Source organism: Canis aureus, chromosome X, assembly GCF_053574225.1.
Source record: "Canis aureus isolate CA01 chromosome X, VMU_Caureus_v.1.0, whole genome shotgun sequence".
NCBI lineage: Eukaryota > Metazoa > Chordata > Mammalia > Carnivora > Canidae > Canis > Canis aureus.
The window spans coordinates 82525778-82542890 of NC_135649.1; the positions used below are offsets into that span (position 1 = coordinate 82525778).

The following is a 17113-nucleotide window of genomic DNA, read 5'->3' on the forward strand; positions in this document are numbered from 1 at the left end:
CTCTCTCTCTCTTGAATAAATAAAATATTTAAAAAAAGAAGGTACAGGGCCACTGAGCAGTATATAGGTGTTTCCCAGGCTTGGTATTCTCTGAACAAGGTCTGTTTCTGGGCTGTGAGATCTCTCTGCTTTTTGGGAGTCTGCGTCTAAGACTTGAGTCTCTGAATTGTTTGTGGCACTCTGTTCTAGGGAGAGGCCTCTGGGATGCTTAGGGCTCTACTTTCCAGGGTATCTCTGAGCAATTTGGGGTTCTGTGTCCAAGGTAGGAGATTTCAGGATCATTTAGGGATTGGTGCTCAGAGCATGAGGCCTCAGCATTTGGGCAGTCTATGTCTAGGTGTCACATCTTCACTTCTGGAGAAGGGGGTGTCTACCCCAGGATGTGAAGTCTTGTTTGGGAATTGCCAATCATGGTGTAAAGGCTCTGAATAGCTTGGGTGGCAGTATCCCAGGTTGTGAGGTCTGAGATGTCTGTACCTCTCTATCCCAGAAAGCTCATTCTCTGATGTGGTGTGGGGTCTGACTCCCAGAATATAAGGTGACATTCGAGGACTTGGGAGCTCTTGGGGAGTCTGTGTCCCATTGTTCCAGTACAGCCTATGAGTTAGTTGGGGTCTGTGTCCAGGTGCGAGATCTCTGAGCTGCTTGAAGATAGGTATCTCAGAGTATGAGGTCTCAGTGGCCTAGGGTCAACATCCAGGTATAAGATCTATGGGCTGTTTGGAAGCCTGGTCCTAAGTCACAATGCCTGACCCACTTAGGATTCTGTCACCTGTAAGGTCTTCAAAATAGTTGGGTATCTGGGTCGCCGCATGTGAGGTTTCCTGAGCAAAGCAAAGGGCACTGGCTCATATTCCAACGGAGGGGTGATGAAATCAAGTTAGAAGATGGAAAGGTCATCTCTGTTCTCTTTCTACCCTGGCACATATAGGCACTCAATATTTGCAGAAAAAGCTACCCCCGGCATACAAAGACTTTTCTCTTTGAATGCAGTAGATAGGCTTTATTGTTGTTTTTTAGATTTTATTTATTTATTCATGAGAGACATAGAGAGGGAGAGGCAGAGACACAGGCAGAAGGAGAAGCAGGCTCCATGCAGGGAGCCCCAGGTGGGACTCAATCTCTGGTCTCCAGGATCACGCCCTGGGCCGGAGGCAGCGCTAAACCGCTGAGCCACCTGGGCTGCCCAGTAGATAGGCTTTCGGTTTAAAGCCTCTAAGAAAAGGGAGGGTCCAGCTCTAATCAGATCATATTTCTGTATTTCTACTGTATTTCTTATTTTTGTTTATGGGAAGTGATAATGGTTTGTCCATTAAGGCAGCAAGATTTAGTTTTTTTAAGATTTATTTATTTTACAGAGCAAAAGTACACGCCAGTGAGCATGGGGGAGGGGCAGAGGAAGAGGGATAGAGAATCTCAAGTAGACTCTGCACTAAGCACAGAGCCCAAAGCAGGGCTCAAGTTCATGACCCCGAGATCACGACCTGAGTTGATGTCTAAGAGTTGGACACTCAACTGACTGTACCACACAGGTGCCCCTGATTTAGTTTGCTTTTTCAGTACACTTTAAAAGTTTGGTTTAAAAAGCTTATTTTAGCTCACATTATGTAGATGATGGTGCAAGTGATACCCTATGGGGAACATTAGAGCAGATGGCTGCAGTCTGAGGAAAATGTTCCTGGGCCCCAGCACCCACCATTTTCAATGAACCCCCAACCCCCACCTATTTAAGGTCTTCAATCCCCACACCTTGGTTTGTTCAATGATTTGTTTTATTGATGCCCACCCTGGGCTAGGTAGGGCCAAGGGATATACAAGAGGAGAATCAGATTCAGTCCATGCCTGAAGGTCAGTCTGGGGGCAGGGAGCACAGACACAGACACAGACAGACACACAGATCTGGCATCTGGTGGCAGGGCACAGTCTCACGTAGGGGCACTCTGAGCACATGTAGTCAGGGAAGGCTTCCTAGAGAAGACCTCATGGGGGAAGCAAGGGGCAAGGCAGCCATCAGAGCCTTTGCCTTGTGTATATTTGTGGACAGGTCACTTTTGAGACCAGTGGACCCAAGGTGAGTGCAGAGGGCTTGGGGGCTGAGGCCAGCAGGTGGCAGAGACTTCCCTCTTACCTTACCATACTCTCATGGGTAAACCATGGCTGCCCCCTACCAGTCTTGGCCTGTACTTTGCCTTCTGCCACATGCACCCTTTCCTGGGGTCCACCTCCATAGTTTTCAAGGCTTCCCTGAGACAATCCACATGGATCAGGTGCTCTGCCCAGTGCCTGGCACCTCATCAACACCCCATCAATGCACATTTTTGTCCTAAGTGCTATCTACAGCCTAGCTAGGTCCTGGTTCCAGCACTAAGAAGTCCCAGCAGTCATCATGCCCCAGGTCAGGGGTCCCAGTACCCTCCACTCTCAAAAGCCCTGGGTGCCTTTTTTATATGCACTACCAGAGACAGAGTTCAGACCCAGTCCACCTCAAGGGCTGGCAAAGTCTGGACTACGTTCCTCTCACTGGTCAGTGGGCCATGGGCACCCACTTCTCTTCCAGTGGCATAGGAGTGTCCACTTCTCAGATGTGCAACCCTGAAAAAGAGACCCTACAGCTCTTAGGCCCAACACTAGCCGGCACAGGAGCATGAGCAAAAACCAGCCACAGCCCCAGCCCTGGAGATCCTCTTTCTTTCACTAGCACAAAGTTTCTGCGGTAGGGGAAACAAGAGGGCTGGGAACTCAGGGCTCTAATGTCAGCCTGCCCTGGGGCTGCTTCCCCACACCCTTGGGGCAGTAGGGAGAGGGCCTGCAACAGACCTCTCAAGCTCCAGGCAGAAGCAGGTGCAAAAACAAACATTCTTCTGTTCTGGGGCCAGGCTGGGGTTCACCCCTTAGACCTCCTTGATTAGGCCATGAATCAAAAACCGCAGAAAGTCCTGGTGTTCAAAAATTACTTTTGAAGGTGGGTAGGGATTTGTAAGTGCAACCCACAGATAGGGCTGGGATGGGGAAAGGGGACTCCTAGAGTCAGTCCTCACCGTAACCCCACATCCCCAAGCACGGGGCAGGTGGGAACAGGTGGGGGCAGGTAGAGGCAGGCAGGAGGCCCTGGCAGTCATTCCTCAACAGGAGGGCAGCAGTGGGTGGGTGGGTGGGGCAGGCGGCTTTAGGCCCCCACTGTCTGGCCTCAGACTTCAAAGGGCTAGAAGAGGTATTTGCGGCAGGATTCAGTCCCACACTTGCATTCAATACGGACCCGCTTCTTGGGGGAGCCGGGGAGCCCGGCCAGGCCAAAGTTGGAGTCCATGCGGGTGCTCTCCATGTCCACGGGGTCCACTGTGGAGTCACAGCCAGGGAGGGCAGGAGGGGGAAGGGACTTGTTAGAAGGCCAAGGTGAAGTGTCCCGCTGCCCTTTTCACCATGAGACCCAGGAATCTTGGGTGCTGGGAGTACATCTGGGATTTAGGTCAGGAGGGGGTTGTGGGCTTGGTGGTTTGGGGATAGGGCCAGGGATCAGCATTGGAGGGGTGTTCAGGTGTTGGGAAGATGGCCAGGAATTGGGGGTTCTGGAGGAAGGCAGGGGTCGGGGAAGGGCCAAGTCAGAAGTCAGGAATGGTCACCTAGACATCCAGAGGGGCATCTAAACTCTCCTGTCAAAGATCCCCCCAACCTGGAGTATGTCAGAGGTAGCTAGTTTGTCAAGAAGGGGACTGGCTGGAGGCCACAAGAGTGTCTAGATGCTTGGAATGAGCAAGGCCAAGGGGGTTAGGAGTGGGGAGAATTGGGAGGACTAAGGAAATTCAGAGTCAGGAGGAGTGTCTTAAGTCTTGAACCAAACATCCTCCCCCAGGAGTCTTGGGAGAAGTCTGTGTGAGTGTCTCAGGGTTGGGGTCCAGGGGCTGGAAATGAGGGGACTCGAGACAGGCATAGGTCCAGGAGTCCAGATGGGACACTGGGAATCCGGAAGAGCATCCTAAAGCTCCCTGGGGAGGGGTCCTTGTGTCCCATGTCACTGTGTGCCCCTGCCCCCAGTCCCTTGCCACCCCCACCTTGCATGTTGTAATCAAAGGTGAGCTCCTCGCCTGCCCGGATGGTTCTTGTGGCAAAGAAAGCGATGCGGGGCAGTCGCTCATCAAGGTTGTCTATGAAGACGTTGTACACCTGGAGGTTGGGGTCACACTAGGCAAAAAAGAACAGCGGGAAGGTGAGGAGGGGCCCCAGCCTGCTCCTCCCGACCCCCGCCCACCTGCAGGGTACCCACACTGTGGTTGACAAAATGGGAGATGTTGCCATAATAGGCGGCATCCACGGTGTACACGTCCTCCACGTAGTCCAGGTCGAAGAGGTAGGTGGCGCCCTGGCGGTCGTAGATCTGGCCCCGCCGCTCCGCCTCCTCTGAGGTAATGATCTGGGGAGAGGGCCGTGGGGGAGGGGAGAATGGCCAAGAAAGCTCAGGAAAACCAGCACAGCTCCTGAGCCCAGGCCCAGCGGGGCTAGGAGGTATGGACACATGGGGATCTGCAATGCAGAGGGTCTCTCAGCGCCCTGAGAGAGGGGCTGGGCCTCAGCTGCCTGTCACCCATCCCTCCTCAGGCCTCCTGATGGCATGGCGTCCCTCGATGGTGGATGGAGGCTGGCCACAAGGTCCAGCAGTGAGAGAGAGAGAGATCCATAGTGAGACATAGTGAGGTGATCAAGGGCAAGAAAAGGACCCAGAGCTCACAGGGAGGGGTGGGTGTTAGGGGGAGGAAGAGAGAGGTGCAAGAAAGCCTGAGGTGCCATGAGACCCAGTACAAGAGAAGGCACCAGTGCTGGACTGCACACAAGGCGGTGAGGAGGACACGGAGAGGAGAAAGCAGCCTGGACCCGTGGGAAAGGGAGACAGAATGAATGGGAAAGAGACTCAGACAAGAGAGCTCGAGGCAGAGACTTAAAAGCAGACAGAATCTTATTATGAAAGAGCCTGGTCCAGAGAGAAGATCAAGACCCTTGCTGGGAGTCTGGGATGGCAAGAACGAAGCTAAGGCCAAAATCTCAGAAGACAAAAGGAGGCAAGAGCAGGGGTGAGAGCTCTTCCTCGGCCCTAATGCTGAGCAGTGCCAGCAACTGGGACCTAAGACAGTAGTAGAGATTTCCTCCTCCCCAGCTGGATCTCTGGCTGTCCTGGAAAGCCCCCGCCTCTCCGCCCCTCATGTCCCCTCTTCCTCCTTGGGCCGACCACAGCCTTCTGGTAATCCCTAAGAGGAGCCAACCATGCCCTACTCTGGAGGAGGGTCCCACGGGACCCGAGACTGCCCCCTCTTCAGCCTGGAGTGCCTCCAGACCAGGGCAGATCTCATTCTCCACCCCTGGGCTTCCTGCTACCTCTGCCCACCCCTCAGAGACAAATGCCCACACAGTGAAAAGAAACACCAAAGTACCCTTTATTTTTACTCTGCCGTCTAGCCCAGTGACCTCTCTTTCAATAGTCCTAGAGGCAACTCAAATACTCTTCCCCCCACACCCCTTCTTCCCTCTCCTTTCATCAGAGACCCATTGGCCACCACCACCCCTGCCACATGACACAACCCCAAACCTGCCCTGGCTTCCCTCCTTGCTCACCCTCATGCCAGCTGCGACCATGCTCTTCCTACTTCCAGTCCTGGCCACCCTCCATTTTCTCTAGCCAGGACAGCTGCACTAGTGTCCTCACTGTCTCCTCCCTGCCTCTTAAACCAGCACCTCCACCCTCTGCTCCAGGCCAAATCCTAATCAAGACCAAGGTCTATCCCTCGGGCCACAAGGCTCACTGCCCTGGACTCCGGCTCCACTGAGGAACCTGGCCTCCCCCACACTCCAAATTCATGCTTGTTCATTCGTTAATTTATCCACTGGATTTTTATGAGGCCTACCCTGTGCCTGGTCCCAGCATGCAGGGGACAGTGTCTGCAGGGGGAGACACAGGGACCAGGCCTGGTCCTGGCCCTCTGGGTCACAGCCTGGTGAAAGAGAGATGGACTCGGATACCCTGATGCAAGATGCTGATCAGAAACACTGCTTAGGGTTCCCAGGGCAGTAAGAGAGCAATACACTATCTAAAGCAAGCTACAGGTCATAAAAGGGCTTTGACAGCAGGTGAAGAGTGGGGACTCTCTCCTGAGGGTTGCAACAGGAGCCACAGAAGTGGTCTGAGGAGGAGTACAACAAGGTCTGTCTCCCTCCACCTCCCGAAAACACATACTCTTTGTGGGGTCAGCACAACAGATGTTACTTTTCTGCAGCCTTCCTGACCCTCCTGATCCCCAGTGGCTATGAGGAAGCTGCTGCCTTTCTGAAGCTCTCTGAAGGCCTGGACTGAAGGGCAGTCTCTGCTGGCTCATGAGCATGCTGGGTAGCATCTAAGCCAGCTTTTTCCTTTCTACATCCTCCCCAGTCTCCATCTTCCCACCTGTTCTGCCTCTACCTGCTCCCTGAGTCTCACCAAGAGTGAGTCATACGGTGAGCCCTCCAGGGCATAAACGGCTCCTTCTCCAGTCTTCTTTCCAGTCCTACTGTGAGGGCGGGCCTACCCTGAAATTTTGGGAACAGAGCAAACCATGTCCCTGCTCCCTAGCAGGTCTCCAGAATGACTGGGGAAGACAGATGGGCTAGAAGCTGGCAGCCTGGAAAGGGGGTTGACAGTGAACAGGACTTAGAAGACTCATGGTCAGGCTGCTGCCCTGTCCCCATTCTGGATTTGGGATCCTGAATGTTCTCTCCTTCTGCCAGTTTCTTCAGCCAAAAACAAAACAAAACAAAACAAAAAACCTTCTACCAGGTCTGGCAGCACACCAGTTTTAGACACTTGGGCCCTTTTTTACCCACTTTATTAGCTTGGTGACTCTGAGTCTGTTACTATACCTCTCTGGGCCTCGGCTCTCATCTGTAGAATGGGGATGACAATGACAGTAACATCAACCCAAAAGGAGCCCTTGTAAAGCTCCAACACAATCAGGGATGTGAAAGAGATTTCTGTTCTTGACACTGAGCACTGTTAGGAATGGTTATGAGTACCAGTCTTATCCCAGTAGAACATGCTCCCTTGTTTTTATGTGCCCTTTCCCAAGAAGGGAAATGCTAATTAAATGATGACACACCGTCATTTAATTAAACTAATTAAGTGGGATGCATGTTCATTTCAGTGTTGGTAAAATATGAAGCAAATGCTTGTCTTAGAATGGATAAACTAGGCTGTTGTTCTCTGCTGGGCAAAGGTGGGGATGTTCTGATGGAACATGGAAGGGTGCAAAGGAGAGGAAGGGCAGCTCACGTGGAAGGACTGCTGGTGCAGAGCCAGGAGGGCATATGTCATGTCCAGATTGTAGGAGAGCACAGCAGCGGCCAGACATGGAGTGCATGCCCTCTATTATGTGACACCAGGAAGAGTCTGGGACAGCACCAGTAACTGAATAAATTAATACTTCTATAATGAAATCTATGAATATTCATCCCAAGTAGGATCTCAAGTAGGCTACAAACAGGCCTGGATCAGGTCTGGTCAGGTTTTACAGCCAGATGGGTTACAAAAGCCTGGGTTTTCTGAGCATTTTGGATTTTCTGAATTTTAGACTGTAATGGCTAATGTTTATCAAAAACGTACTGTTTAAGTGCTTCTTCCAATTGCTTCACATATCACAACTCATTTAATTCTTAGAACAAGTGAATGGTGTGGGTGCTATCACCACTCCTATGCTACAGACTGGGAAACAGACACACAAAGGGTAAGTGCTGCTGAGCAGTGGAGCTAGGCTCCAACCTCAGGCAGTCAGGCTGCAGCGCCCACCCTCCCAACCATCCATCTGACTGCGCTGCCTCCTCATAGGGGATGCACGAAGAGGAGCTTGGCTCTGGCAGTTTTGGGGGGCCTGTGGTGCCATCAGGAGGCCCCGTAGGCCTGATGGTGTCAGAAGGGGGCCTGGAAGTCACAGAATGTGGCAGGAGGGAGGCTGAGAAAAGCTTGAGGAGAATGTGTGTGGAGCAAGGAAGACTGGAGACAGGGGTGAGAAGCCCCAAAAGCCCTCATGTTGACAGCATGAAACACTACAGACACTAAGGAAGAACAGCCAGAACAGCATCCTGACCAGGGGGTCTAGGGGGCTGTGGACTCTCCCTCCTCTTTACTTGTCAGGATCCTCTGTGTTATAAAGAGATTTTCCTCGAGAGTGTCAGTACAGTGAGGCTGAAGACACTCCCTTCTCTGGACCTCCCCTAGAACTGGCAGGCTCCTGTGGGAGCTGGATGCCTCCTCCTCCAGACTGTCAGGGGCTCTGGAGTGTGCACATGTCCTCCTTCAGACTGGGGACACCCCTCTGGGCTGTTAACATCTCTTCCACTGTTAGCACCCCTCTCAGATCTAGACACCTCCTCCAGACTGTCAGGATCCTGAGGGTGTGGACACTTTCTCCAGGCTGTCAAGAGTTCTCTTAGGTGTAGGCCTGATCTCCTTCAGACTGCCCTAATACCTCTGGGGTGAGGACACTTCTTTTTCCGGACTGTCAGGATGGTATGGGTATGGACACTTCCTAAGTTGCACTGCCAGGGTCCTCTGGAGTGTGGAGAGCTTGCTCTCTGCCTCCAGGTCACTCTGGGACGTAGATACCTCTTCCCACAAATTATCAGGACCCCTGCCCCAGACTGTCAGGAGCCCTCTGGGGTATGGCCACCTCTTCCTTCCTCCAGACCTTCGATGTGTAGACATTTCTTCCACCAGACCATCAGGATTATCTGAGTGTAGACTTCTTGTCTAGACTGTCAGGGTCCTCTGAAGTGCAGACTGCTCTACTTCTAGATTACCTCTGCCCCCTGGGGTTATGACCCTCTCTACTTTATGGTTCATTTCTGGGACTCTCTCCTCTCCCATCAGTGTCATTACAGTGTGGACACCTTCAAGTGTGTGTCCCTTTGGCCAATTTCTGTCACTTCCCAACTATATCACACCTCTAAGAGACCTTTAAAAATATGAAGGTATTTGGGGTTGTCACCATTACAGCACACTCCTGGATTTAAATGGTCAAGGTCCAGGGATGTTAAATGTTCCCCCAAAGCATGAGATGGTCCTACATAAAAAGAACTGCTCCACCCCAGATGCACATCACATCCCACCTTAGCACATGACACTTGTATTACAGACACTTGCTGGTTATTCTCACAAACTCATTTTGTTTTCCACCAGGGCACATGACTCAATCACACTTCCTAGCCTCCCTTGCACCAAGGTAAGGCCAGTCACTCGGTTCCAGTCAGTCAGCATGGGCAGAAGTGATGGGTACTGTGTCCAAGCCTGGCCCATTAGCAACCTCCCCTTCTACCACGACTCTCAGCCTACTTGCCAGCAATGCTGAGTGAGGACCGCCAGCGGCTCCAAGGCACAGCAAAGGCACAAGAGGGAAGGAGCCTGGGTGGCCACACCATTGTGTGGAAGGATACTACTCAAATAGCCATGTAGGACTGTTACATTTCTAATGTGTAAAGCCACTAAGATCTGGGGGTTATATGGTAGGTGGCTAGTCTGCCTAATACAGCTGACCCTTGAACAACACATTGAACTATGTGGGTCCACTTACATGAACATTTTTTTTGATAAATACAGTATAGTACTGTAAATGTTACTTTCTCTTTCTTATGATTTTTCTTATTAACACTTTCTTTTCTCTAGCTTACTTTCTTGTAAGAATACAAAATATAATACATATGCTATGCATAATATATATTAAAATGCAAATATAAAATAATGTGTATAATAGTATATATAATACATATAAAATATGTATTAATCAACTATGTTATTGTAAGGTCAACAGTACACTACTAGTAGCTAAGTTTCTGTGGAGTCAGAAGTTACATGCAGATTTGACTAAGAGGGAGATGTCAGAGGAGGATAACTGCCCCCCCCACCATGTTGTTCTAGGGTCAACTGTATACCCTGCCTTTCCCCAGTGTCCTGCAAATCTGGAGGAAGAGGCAGCCAACATAAGGCATGTCTATGTCCTACTCCAGAGTGTTCATGTTCAGATTAGTAAAAGATGTTCCTCCTGGTCAAACACTGCTTGGTGGTAAGCTGAGCCCTTGCAAAACAAGTAGTGCCTTTTCAAGTAGTGCCTTTTCAGGTGACACAACCCTATGCAGACCACATGGGCTGTTAAAAGGAACACTCCCTAGATTTCAGTTCCTGCTTTCCTATTCAATAGGTACCCTTATGAGGTCAACCAGTCCAGAAGTCTATTTCAGCATGCTTTCAACTACCAGCTGGATATCCGCGCCCCTGCCAGGATGTCCCTATCAACACTCAGGTTAACCGCCCCCACCTTTCCCTGAACAGGAAAAGCAGGGACATGGCGGGCATACAGTGAGGCGAGCTGGGCGCACACAATGGAAACACAATGGTGGGAAGAGCTGCGCGCGCGCGCACACACACACATTGGGTCCCGGCTCCCTACCTCTCCCACGTACTCCATGACGAAACTGTTCTTGCGGATCTTCTCCAGCGTACGGACGCCCCAGCCACGCCCGTCATCCGTGCGGAAGATGCAGAGGTCATAGCGGATGCCCTTCTGTACCACACGGTTGGGGCAGTCATAGCCACAGCGGCAGCGGGAGTTGCACTCGTAGATGGGCAGCCCGGCACGCAGCCGCACCTGACCCTGGTCATTGTAGGCAAACTTGTGCAGCGATGCCCCAGGGCAGCAGCCTCCAGCGGGGGCCCACAGACAGTCCTGGCACTCACAGCCCACCGCCACCTGGTTGAGGGTGATGCCCTCACCAACACGGTACTCATTGATGTATACAAAAGCCCGCGGGGGGCCGTCCAGGTCCACCTCATTCTCCACAGTGATGCGTCCCAGGTGGCTGCGCTTGGCATTGAGCTCCTGCTCCCAGCGCCGGAGCGCCCGCCTCTGCTTGGCTTTCTGTACCAGGTAGTTGGCCAAGCTTGGGTCCAGGTGCCGGGGGGGCTTTGATCGCTGGTGCCGCCGGAGCAGCTCCCTTTCTAAGTCCTTGTGGAACTGCTTGAGAATGCGTACACACTTGAGATTCTGCCGTGGCTCCCAGGTGCTCTCTGAGTCTGGGTATCCACGCCATTTTACCAGGTAATACTCTTGTTCCTGTTGGGGGACCAGGGGATGGGGGCCCCATAAGTGGCGATACCCTTGGACCAGCCCTTGTGGGACTTCCATCTCAAAGCTAGTGGATAACACCCAAACTATTCCCATCGCCTTTTCTGGAATGACTCCATGTGGTGGTTAAAAAAGCATTGGTTTCAGGGCGCCTGGGTGGCTCAGTCAGTTAAGCATCTACCCTCAGGTTATGATCCTGGGATCAAGCCCCATATCTGGCTCCCTGCTCAGCAGGGAGTCTGTTTCTCCCTCCCTCTCTGCCCCCCAGCCCCCCACCCCGAGCTCCTTCTCTCAAATAAAATATTTTTTAAAATTATTTTTACAAAAAGCATGGGCTCTAGAGTGAGGATCCCTAGGTTCAAATCTCACTCTCCCCCTTATTACAGTCTAAATTCCAAGTTTTAATTTAATCTACTCCCTCCTATCTCTTTCCTCTCATCAGTCCCTCCTTCTAAGCTGTTCAGGCCCGAACTCTTGGAAGTCATAACCTTGACTTCTCTTTCTCATTCCCCACATCTAACCTCAGCAAATCCTGGCAGCCTCACCTTTCAACTACATCCAGAATCCAACCACTTCAAACCACCGTCACTGCTACCACCATCATCACTTGCCTGGATTACGGTAGTAGGCCTCCTCACTGGTCTCCTCCGTTCCACCCTTGCCCCCTACAATCTGTTCTCCACTCAGCAGGCAGAGAGATATTTTCTTGCAGAGAGCAGCTATAGTATACAGTTTAACGGGGTTGTAGAAACCCTGGGTACAAATTCGGAATCTATGGCTCCCTGGCTATGTGGCCTTAGGCAAGTTATTTAACTTTGCTGACCCTTGGTTTCCCCATCTATACATAAAGAAAAAAAAAAGCTGACATTTTTGTAGCATTCAGGATGTAGCATGTACTACTTCTATATCTTATTAACTAATCTAACCCTCACAACTCTTTATGAGCTAGATACTGTTTATTGGTTGTCTCCATTTTATAAATGAGGAAAATGAACCACAGAGAATTTGGGTAAGTATCCCAGGGCTATAGGGCCAAAATTTGAACCCAACCATACTGGCTCCAATCTGTTCTCTTTATCCTGCCATTGCCTCCTCTGGCAATGGCAACAGTTCCCCACAGAGCTGTTTGGGGGATTAAATGGGTTTCTGAGAGGAAGTGTCAGCATACTGAATGTCCTTCAATAATCACTAGCTATCAACATCTCCATTTCTGCACTCAACATCTCAATCTTTGCACTTGGTTTGTATTCCTATGGAGGTGGGAAGAAAGACTTATTTGGGGATTCATTCTGGCTCCTGCCCCTCTGAGAAAGCCACTTAATTTCCTCACCTGCACAATGAGGATGATAAGAAGTCCTACTAAACCTAATTTTTTAAGATCAGAGAACATTCCCTTTGGAAACAGATGCAGGAAGTGGGGGTGGAGGAAGAGGGAAGTAAGCCAGCTTCCTTGAGACACCCCTGCCCTGGCCATGGGCACCCCAGACTCACGCGTATCTTCTTGTAATCACACAGGTACTCGACTTCAAAGTCATAGAGATTCCTCTTGGAGATGCCGAGGGCAGGGCAGGAGAGCTTGGCCAGACGGCACAGGTCCTGTAGCTGATTCCAAGACGACTTGCAACACACACTGCAGCCTAGAACAAGGAGGCCAGAAAGAACTTACTGGGTATCCTGCTGAAGGCACCGATCAAAGGGGACCCCAAATCCTTTCTGGGACTTCCAAAGAACTGCCTCAGAGTCAGTGAGATTTAATCCACAGGCTTTCTCCATGCTGAGACCCTTCTACATCAAAAAAATGTGCCACTTCCTTCAGCCCCAGTGCTCATTCCAAGGCCATCCCCCCCACCCCAGCTGTAGCCCTCAAAGTGAGATCTGCTGCAGGAATTGTCCTAAAGGAATCTATTCCTAGAGCTTCCAACTCCCTCCATACTATTCCTAAAACTGCCTGCAAACCTGCAGTTGGGTTCAGGACCTAATCATCCCTCTCCCCACTTTGCAAAATAAAGAGAACAACCCCCATCTCAGTAGGGTGCATTGCCCTGAGGGAACTGATGGGGCTGGGATTACAACCTGTAGGCCCCAAACAAAGGCTTAACTGGAAAGACAGGTCTGGAATCCCTTATCTGAAACTCCTGGGGCTACTTGTGTTTAGGAATTCAGATTTTTTTTTTTTTTTACAAGTGTAGTCCGAGGTATACCCCATGCACTACCTAACACCCGCTATGTGGTCAGGGGCATCAAGCCATAATCAAACACATTAGTAATTCTGCAGCAAAAAAATCTGAATTTTCTATATTAAATAGGAGAAATAAAGAGGCAAGATAGTCCCACTTTATAGTCTAGTTTTGCCCCTAAATTGCGCCAAACTTAAGTTTTCAGAGCTTTTTAGATTTCAAAATTATGAATGAGAGACTGTGGAATGGTATTAGATTTCAGGAAGCTTCCTTGAATGATTAGCCTGGGTGCCTTAAACCTACAAGGTATATTTTTTCACACCGCATTTTAGCTTGCCGTCTCATCTACATTTCTGTGAAGGGTAAAGCTCACCCAAAGGAGTACGCTCTGAATTCAGGAACCAGCAAAACAGTATAGGTTATTGACAATTCTTTTAAATATACCTGGAATGTTTCTGGTGCTATCAGAAATTTTCAAGACGCCGATTTAAAGGAAAGAAAAAGACTTCTGATTCAAGGCACAATGTGCTTTAAAGCCATTTTATCAAATCATTCCATTGAACACTAATTCCAAATGCAGTCAGTACTCATCCTATTTTTAATATCGTCTACCTCCCGTTAAAAAAATCAGACATTTGAACTCCTAATGAAATACTGCAGACGTCAACCTGAAAACGTACAAGAGCATTGCAAAATTATTTCGTGTGCACAACCCCCCCTCCACTGAGGCAGGCCTAGTGGAGACTCAGCCTGTGCCCACGCTTTCCTCTCCCTATGATGCCTCTCCCTTTCAAGCCCCTTAACTTGCATTTGAAACCCCACTAAAGTGGTCCCAAACTAACCTCTCCAGCTGCTGGCTCCGCACTGGCCACAGGTGGATTCCTACCTCTCAGAGGTCCCCCTCACACTGTGGAGGCCATCCTCCCCGCAGCTATCCTCACCCAGAGGAGCCCACCCTCCCCAACATACTGGAAAAGTCACCCCTCTTTCCCTACACACGAGGGAGTCCAGCTCTCCTATCAGAGAAGCCCCCTTTCCCCTCTTCCCTGGGGAGTCTTCTCTACAGCAAACCCTTTCCCCATCACGCGGAAAGGAGATACCCTCACCACGAAGAGTCCTCTGTCCCCCACTCTGAAAAGGAGGTCCGTCCCCTTCCCTTCCCTCCCCTTCCGGCGTCTCGCGTGGACACCAACCGGGTAACGGTCACTGGCGGCCGATTTTCCCGCGCGCGGGTGCGGCCTCCCCGACAAGCCCCCGCGCGTGCGCGCGCCGACTGGTCGCGATCAGAGGCGCGCGCCCCCCTGCCGCGTCCCCACTTAGCCCCGCGCCCGCCGCGTTCGGAGGCACGCGCCCCCTCCCCTCAGCCCCGCCCAGCCCCGCGCGCCAGGCCCGGGTTCCAAGAGCCCCATCCTTTCCGCGCCAAGCTTCCGGCTCCTGGCTCCGTGGCCTCAGACGCCGGGGCCCCAAGCCCGCGACGCCACCCCTCTAGCCCACCCGGCCCGGCCAGCAGGCCGGCGCCGCTACCGCCACTGCTTCACCTTTTAAATTTTCCGCCATCTTTCCCCACGGCTAACGACATTCGGGCCTAACCGGCCTCGCGAGAAGAGAGCTCGCGCGGGCGTGGCCGAGAACGCGCAGCCTATTGGCCGCACGGCGCCGCGAGCATAGCCCGCGCGGACCAACCGGCGAGCCGTGACCGGACCCCTCCCCGCTACCCCGCTCGGTCCCGAAGGCGGGTGCTCGCCAGCGCTTTCCCAGAGTGCGTCTGGGCGGCAGCCGCAGCGGCGGCAACTGAGGTTGCCGGAGGCCCTACCCGTACGCTGGTCTGTCTGTCACGCTGTCAGCCAATCACGTTGTCAGCCGGCCGCACGGGGGATTCTCCGTCCTGTCAGACCCCCAATTACCACCGTCACTCGGTCGTCACCACATTTTAACCCCAAGCTGGCCGTGACTCCCAAGATGGACTGTCACCACGTACAGCTGCTCAGCCAGTCCCCAGAATTAAATCAGACAATGGGTCCATCACCACAGACAACTGTTTAGTCAGACCCCGGTCCCCCACCCCCATTCACAGGGTCTGTCAGTCAACGGCAGCATCCGTTCGTGGCCAGCTGCGAGTCTTAAGGCAGACACGCATTCCTAACAACTACACTGTTAGCCGGCCTATCATTCCCTCTGGCTGCCCCTTTTTCACACAGTCAAGCAGCCGGTCTCTCCATCTCTTGCTCTGGGGGCAGCCCTGAATCCCCCTTGGGAAAGCCTCTCACAGCCACCAGCCGTGGCTCAGGTGGGCCGTGATTAGGTGAGGACAGGCTGTCATTGTCATCTGATGTCGCCCTCTCAGGCAGTCACACTGTCCAGTGTTGGTCAATATTTAATTCCCTCAGGTTACTCCTCATTCACGCCATGATCAGGCAATTATTCCCTCAAAGAAATAGTCACAGCAACTAAAGCCTCCATGCCACCTGACAGTGGGTCAGCAGTCTGTCACTTCTCAGCGAGGTATGCCCACCATTGGTCAGTCATTTGGTCAGTCTCCGTGGGGCTCCCTCCAGGCGGCTGTGATTCCAACCTGATACAGCCATCCAGTCAGGCAGCTACACTGGTATTTCAACTGGTCAGATGGCCTGTGAGTCGTTCACTGCTCTTCATCGTTTTGTCAGTCGCCAGGCAGCCATTCTCAGCATCTGACTGACCACACATGGTCTATGTGGTCAGGGTGGACAGTCACTCACCAGATACAGTTGCCTATCAGGCAGTCACAGATCTGTCCCTCAGTCAGCCCGAAATTCCTTCAGGGTAGCCCTCCTTTACACTGCATCAGACAGTGTAACATCCAGACACTCCCTCAGGCCAGATGTGACTCCTAGCAATAGTCAGCCACGCACAACATCCCGCCGCCCAGGCAGCAGCAACAGCACACACCACCAGTCAGCCAGCTTGTCAGTCCCTTGGGAGGCTGCCTGTCTTCTACACTATCAGACCACCAGTCCCAGCCAGTCCCAGGCGGGCATAATTTAGTTAGATATTCAGTACCTCCTACCATCAGGCAACTGCACTGTCAGTTCCTCAAAGCGCCCCTTTCCCTGTTGGTACATGAGTTATGTGGTCAACCAAATGATTACAGTTAAGCAGATGGTTGTTCTGTCCACCTGCCAGTCTAGCTCTGAGCTTGTTGGAGAAATAGACGGTCAGTCTGAAGTTCCATCAGCTCCTGCTTACCATGACTGGAACAATCAGCAGCATACGTCCCACCACGCATCCTCTTCCTTCCCTTATTCCTTCTAGAACACAGTCAGATGCTGGTCCTTGCGTGCTCCCAGTCTCCCCCAAAAGGTAAAACCCTCCTATTCCCAGGAGCCTAGTCCAACCCATAAGAATGGCTTAAGGCCCGACTGAATCTGGAGGGGGTGATGTAGGAGCATGTGGGTGTTGGGCAAACATCCCTTTGCCAATTTGAAAGATAAAACTGCCAGTTATGTTACCAGCAAAAGATGAGTTTATTCAGGAATAGCTGAGAATTGCAACGCAGAACAAGCAAGTTATGGCAAAACCATATGCAAGTCCAATAAACAAAGGAGAACATTATGTTATGGAGAAGGAGGAGGTTGGGAGGGGTTTGGAACAAAAATCTATTGGACAACAGCAAGAGTTCATACCGATGATGGTTTCTCATTGGCTGAGTTGCAGGAGTAGTCAGTTTCTTAAAGGAGATAGGATGTACATCTTTCCTTTGTTGGGGGCCTATAATTGACCATTCTTTCCTGTTGAGATACTTCTGTTGGGTGTGTAGCTGAAACTTTTTGC

At 51.6% G+C, this 17113-nt stretch overlaps 1 protein-coding gene and 1 long non-coding RNA gene across 3 annotated transcripts in view; one reads left to right on the top strand and one right to left on the bottom strand.

Moving 5' to 3' along the window:
- LOC144307905 (uncharacterized) overlaps nt 1–13981 on the top strand; it is a 38194-nt gene extending 24213 nt beyond the window's left edge. Inside the window, exon 2 of the long non-coding RNA XR_013374572.1 lies at nt 12645–13981. This is a non-coding gene — a long non-coding RNA (uncharacterized LOC144307905). The remainder of the gene's footprint in view (nt 1–12644) is intronic.
- On the bottom strand, nt 1755–16583 carry SUV39H1 (SUV39H1 histone lysine methyltransferase). 2 transcript variants are annotated; one of them, XM_077887982.1, is made up of 6 exons: nt 16529–16583; nt 12621–12766; nt 10455–11117; nt 4262–4408; nt 4050–4179; nt 1755–3336 (listed from the first exon to the last, which is right to left on the bottom strand). In XM_077887982.1, the coding sequence occupies exons 1-6, from the start codon at nt 16566–16568 to the stop codon at nt 3203–3205; spliced, it is 1260 nt and encodes a 419-aa protein (XP_077744108.1). In that variant the 5' UTR covers nt 16569–16583; the 3' UTR covers nt 1755–3202. The 2 variants fall into 2 exon arrangements, with proteins under 2 accessions (XP_077744108.1, XP_077744109.1); XM_077887983.1 differs by lacking the exon at nt 16529–16583 and adding an exon at nt 14845–15027.
- Nucleotides 16584–17113: the final 530 nt, after the last annotated feature.

Excerpts from the sequence above, each read along its gene's own strand:
- SUV39H1 (XM_077887982.1), bottom strand. The coding sequence starts at position 16,568 with ATGCGTGGTGGGACGTATGCTGCTGATTGTTCCAGTCATG. Across the intron at positions 12,767-16,528 it reads TGCTGATTGTTCCAGTCATG|GCTGCAGTGTGTGTTGCAAG; the intron begins GTAAGCAGGAGC and ends TCCTTGTTCTAG. Across the intron at positions 11,118-12,620 it reads GTGATTACAAGAAGATACGC|GAACAAGAGTATTACCTGGT; the intron begins GTGAGTCTGGGG and ends GTCCCCCAACAG.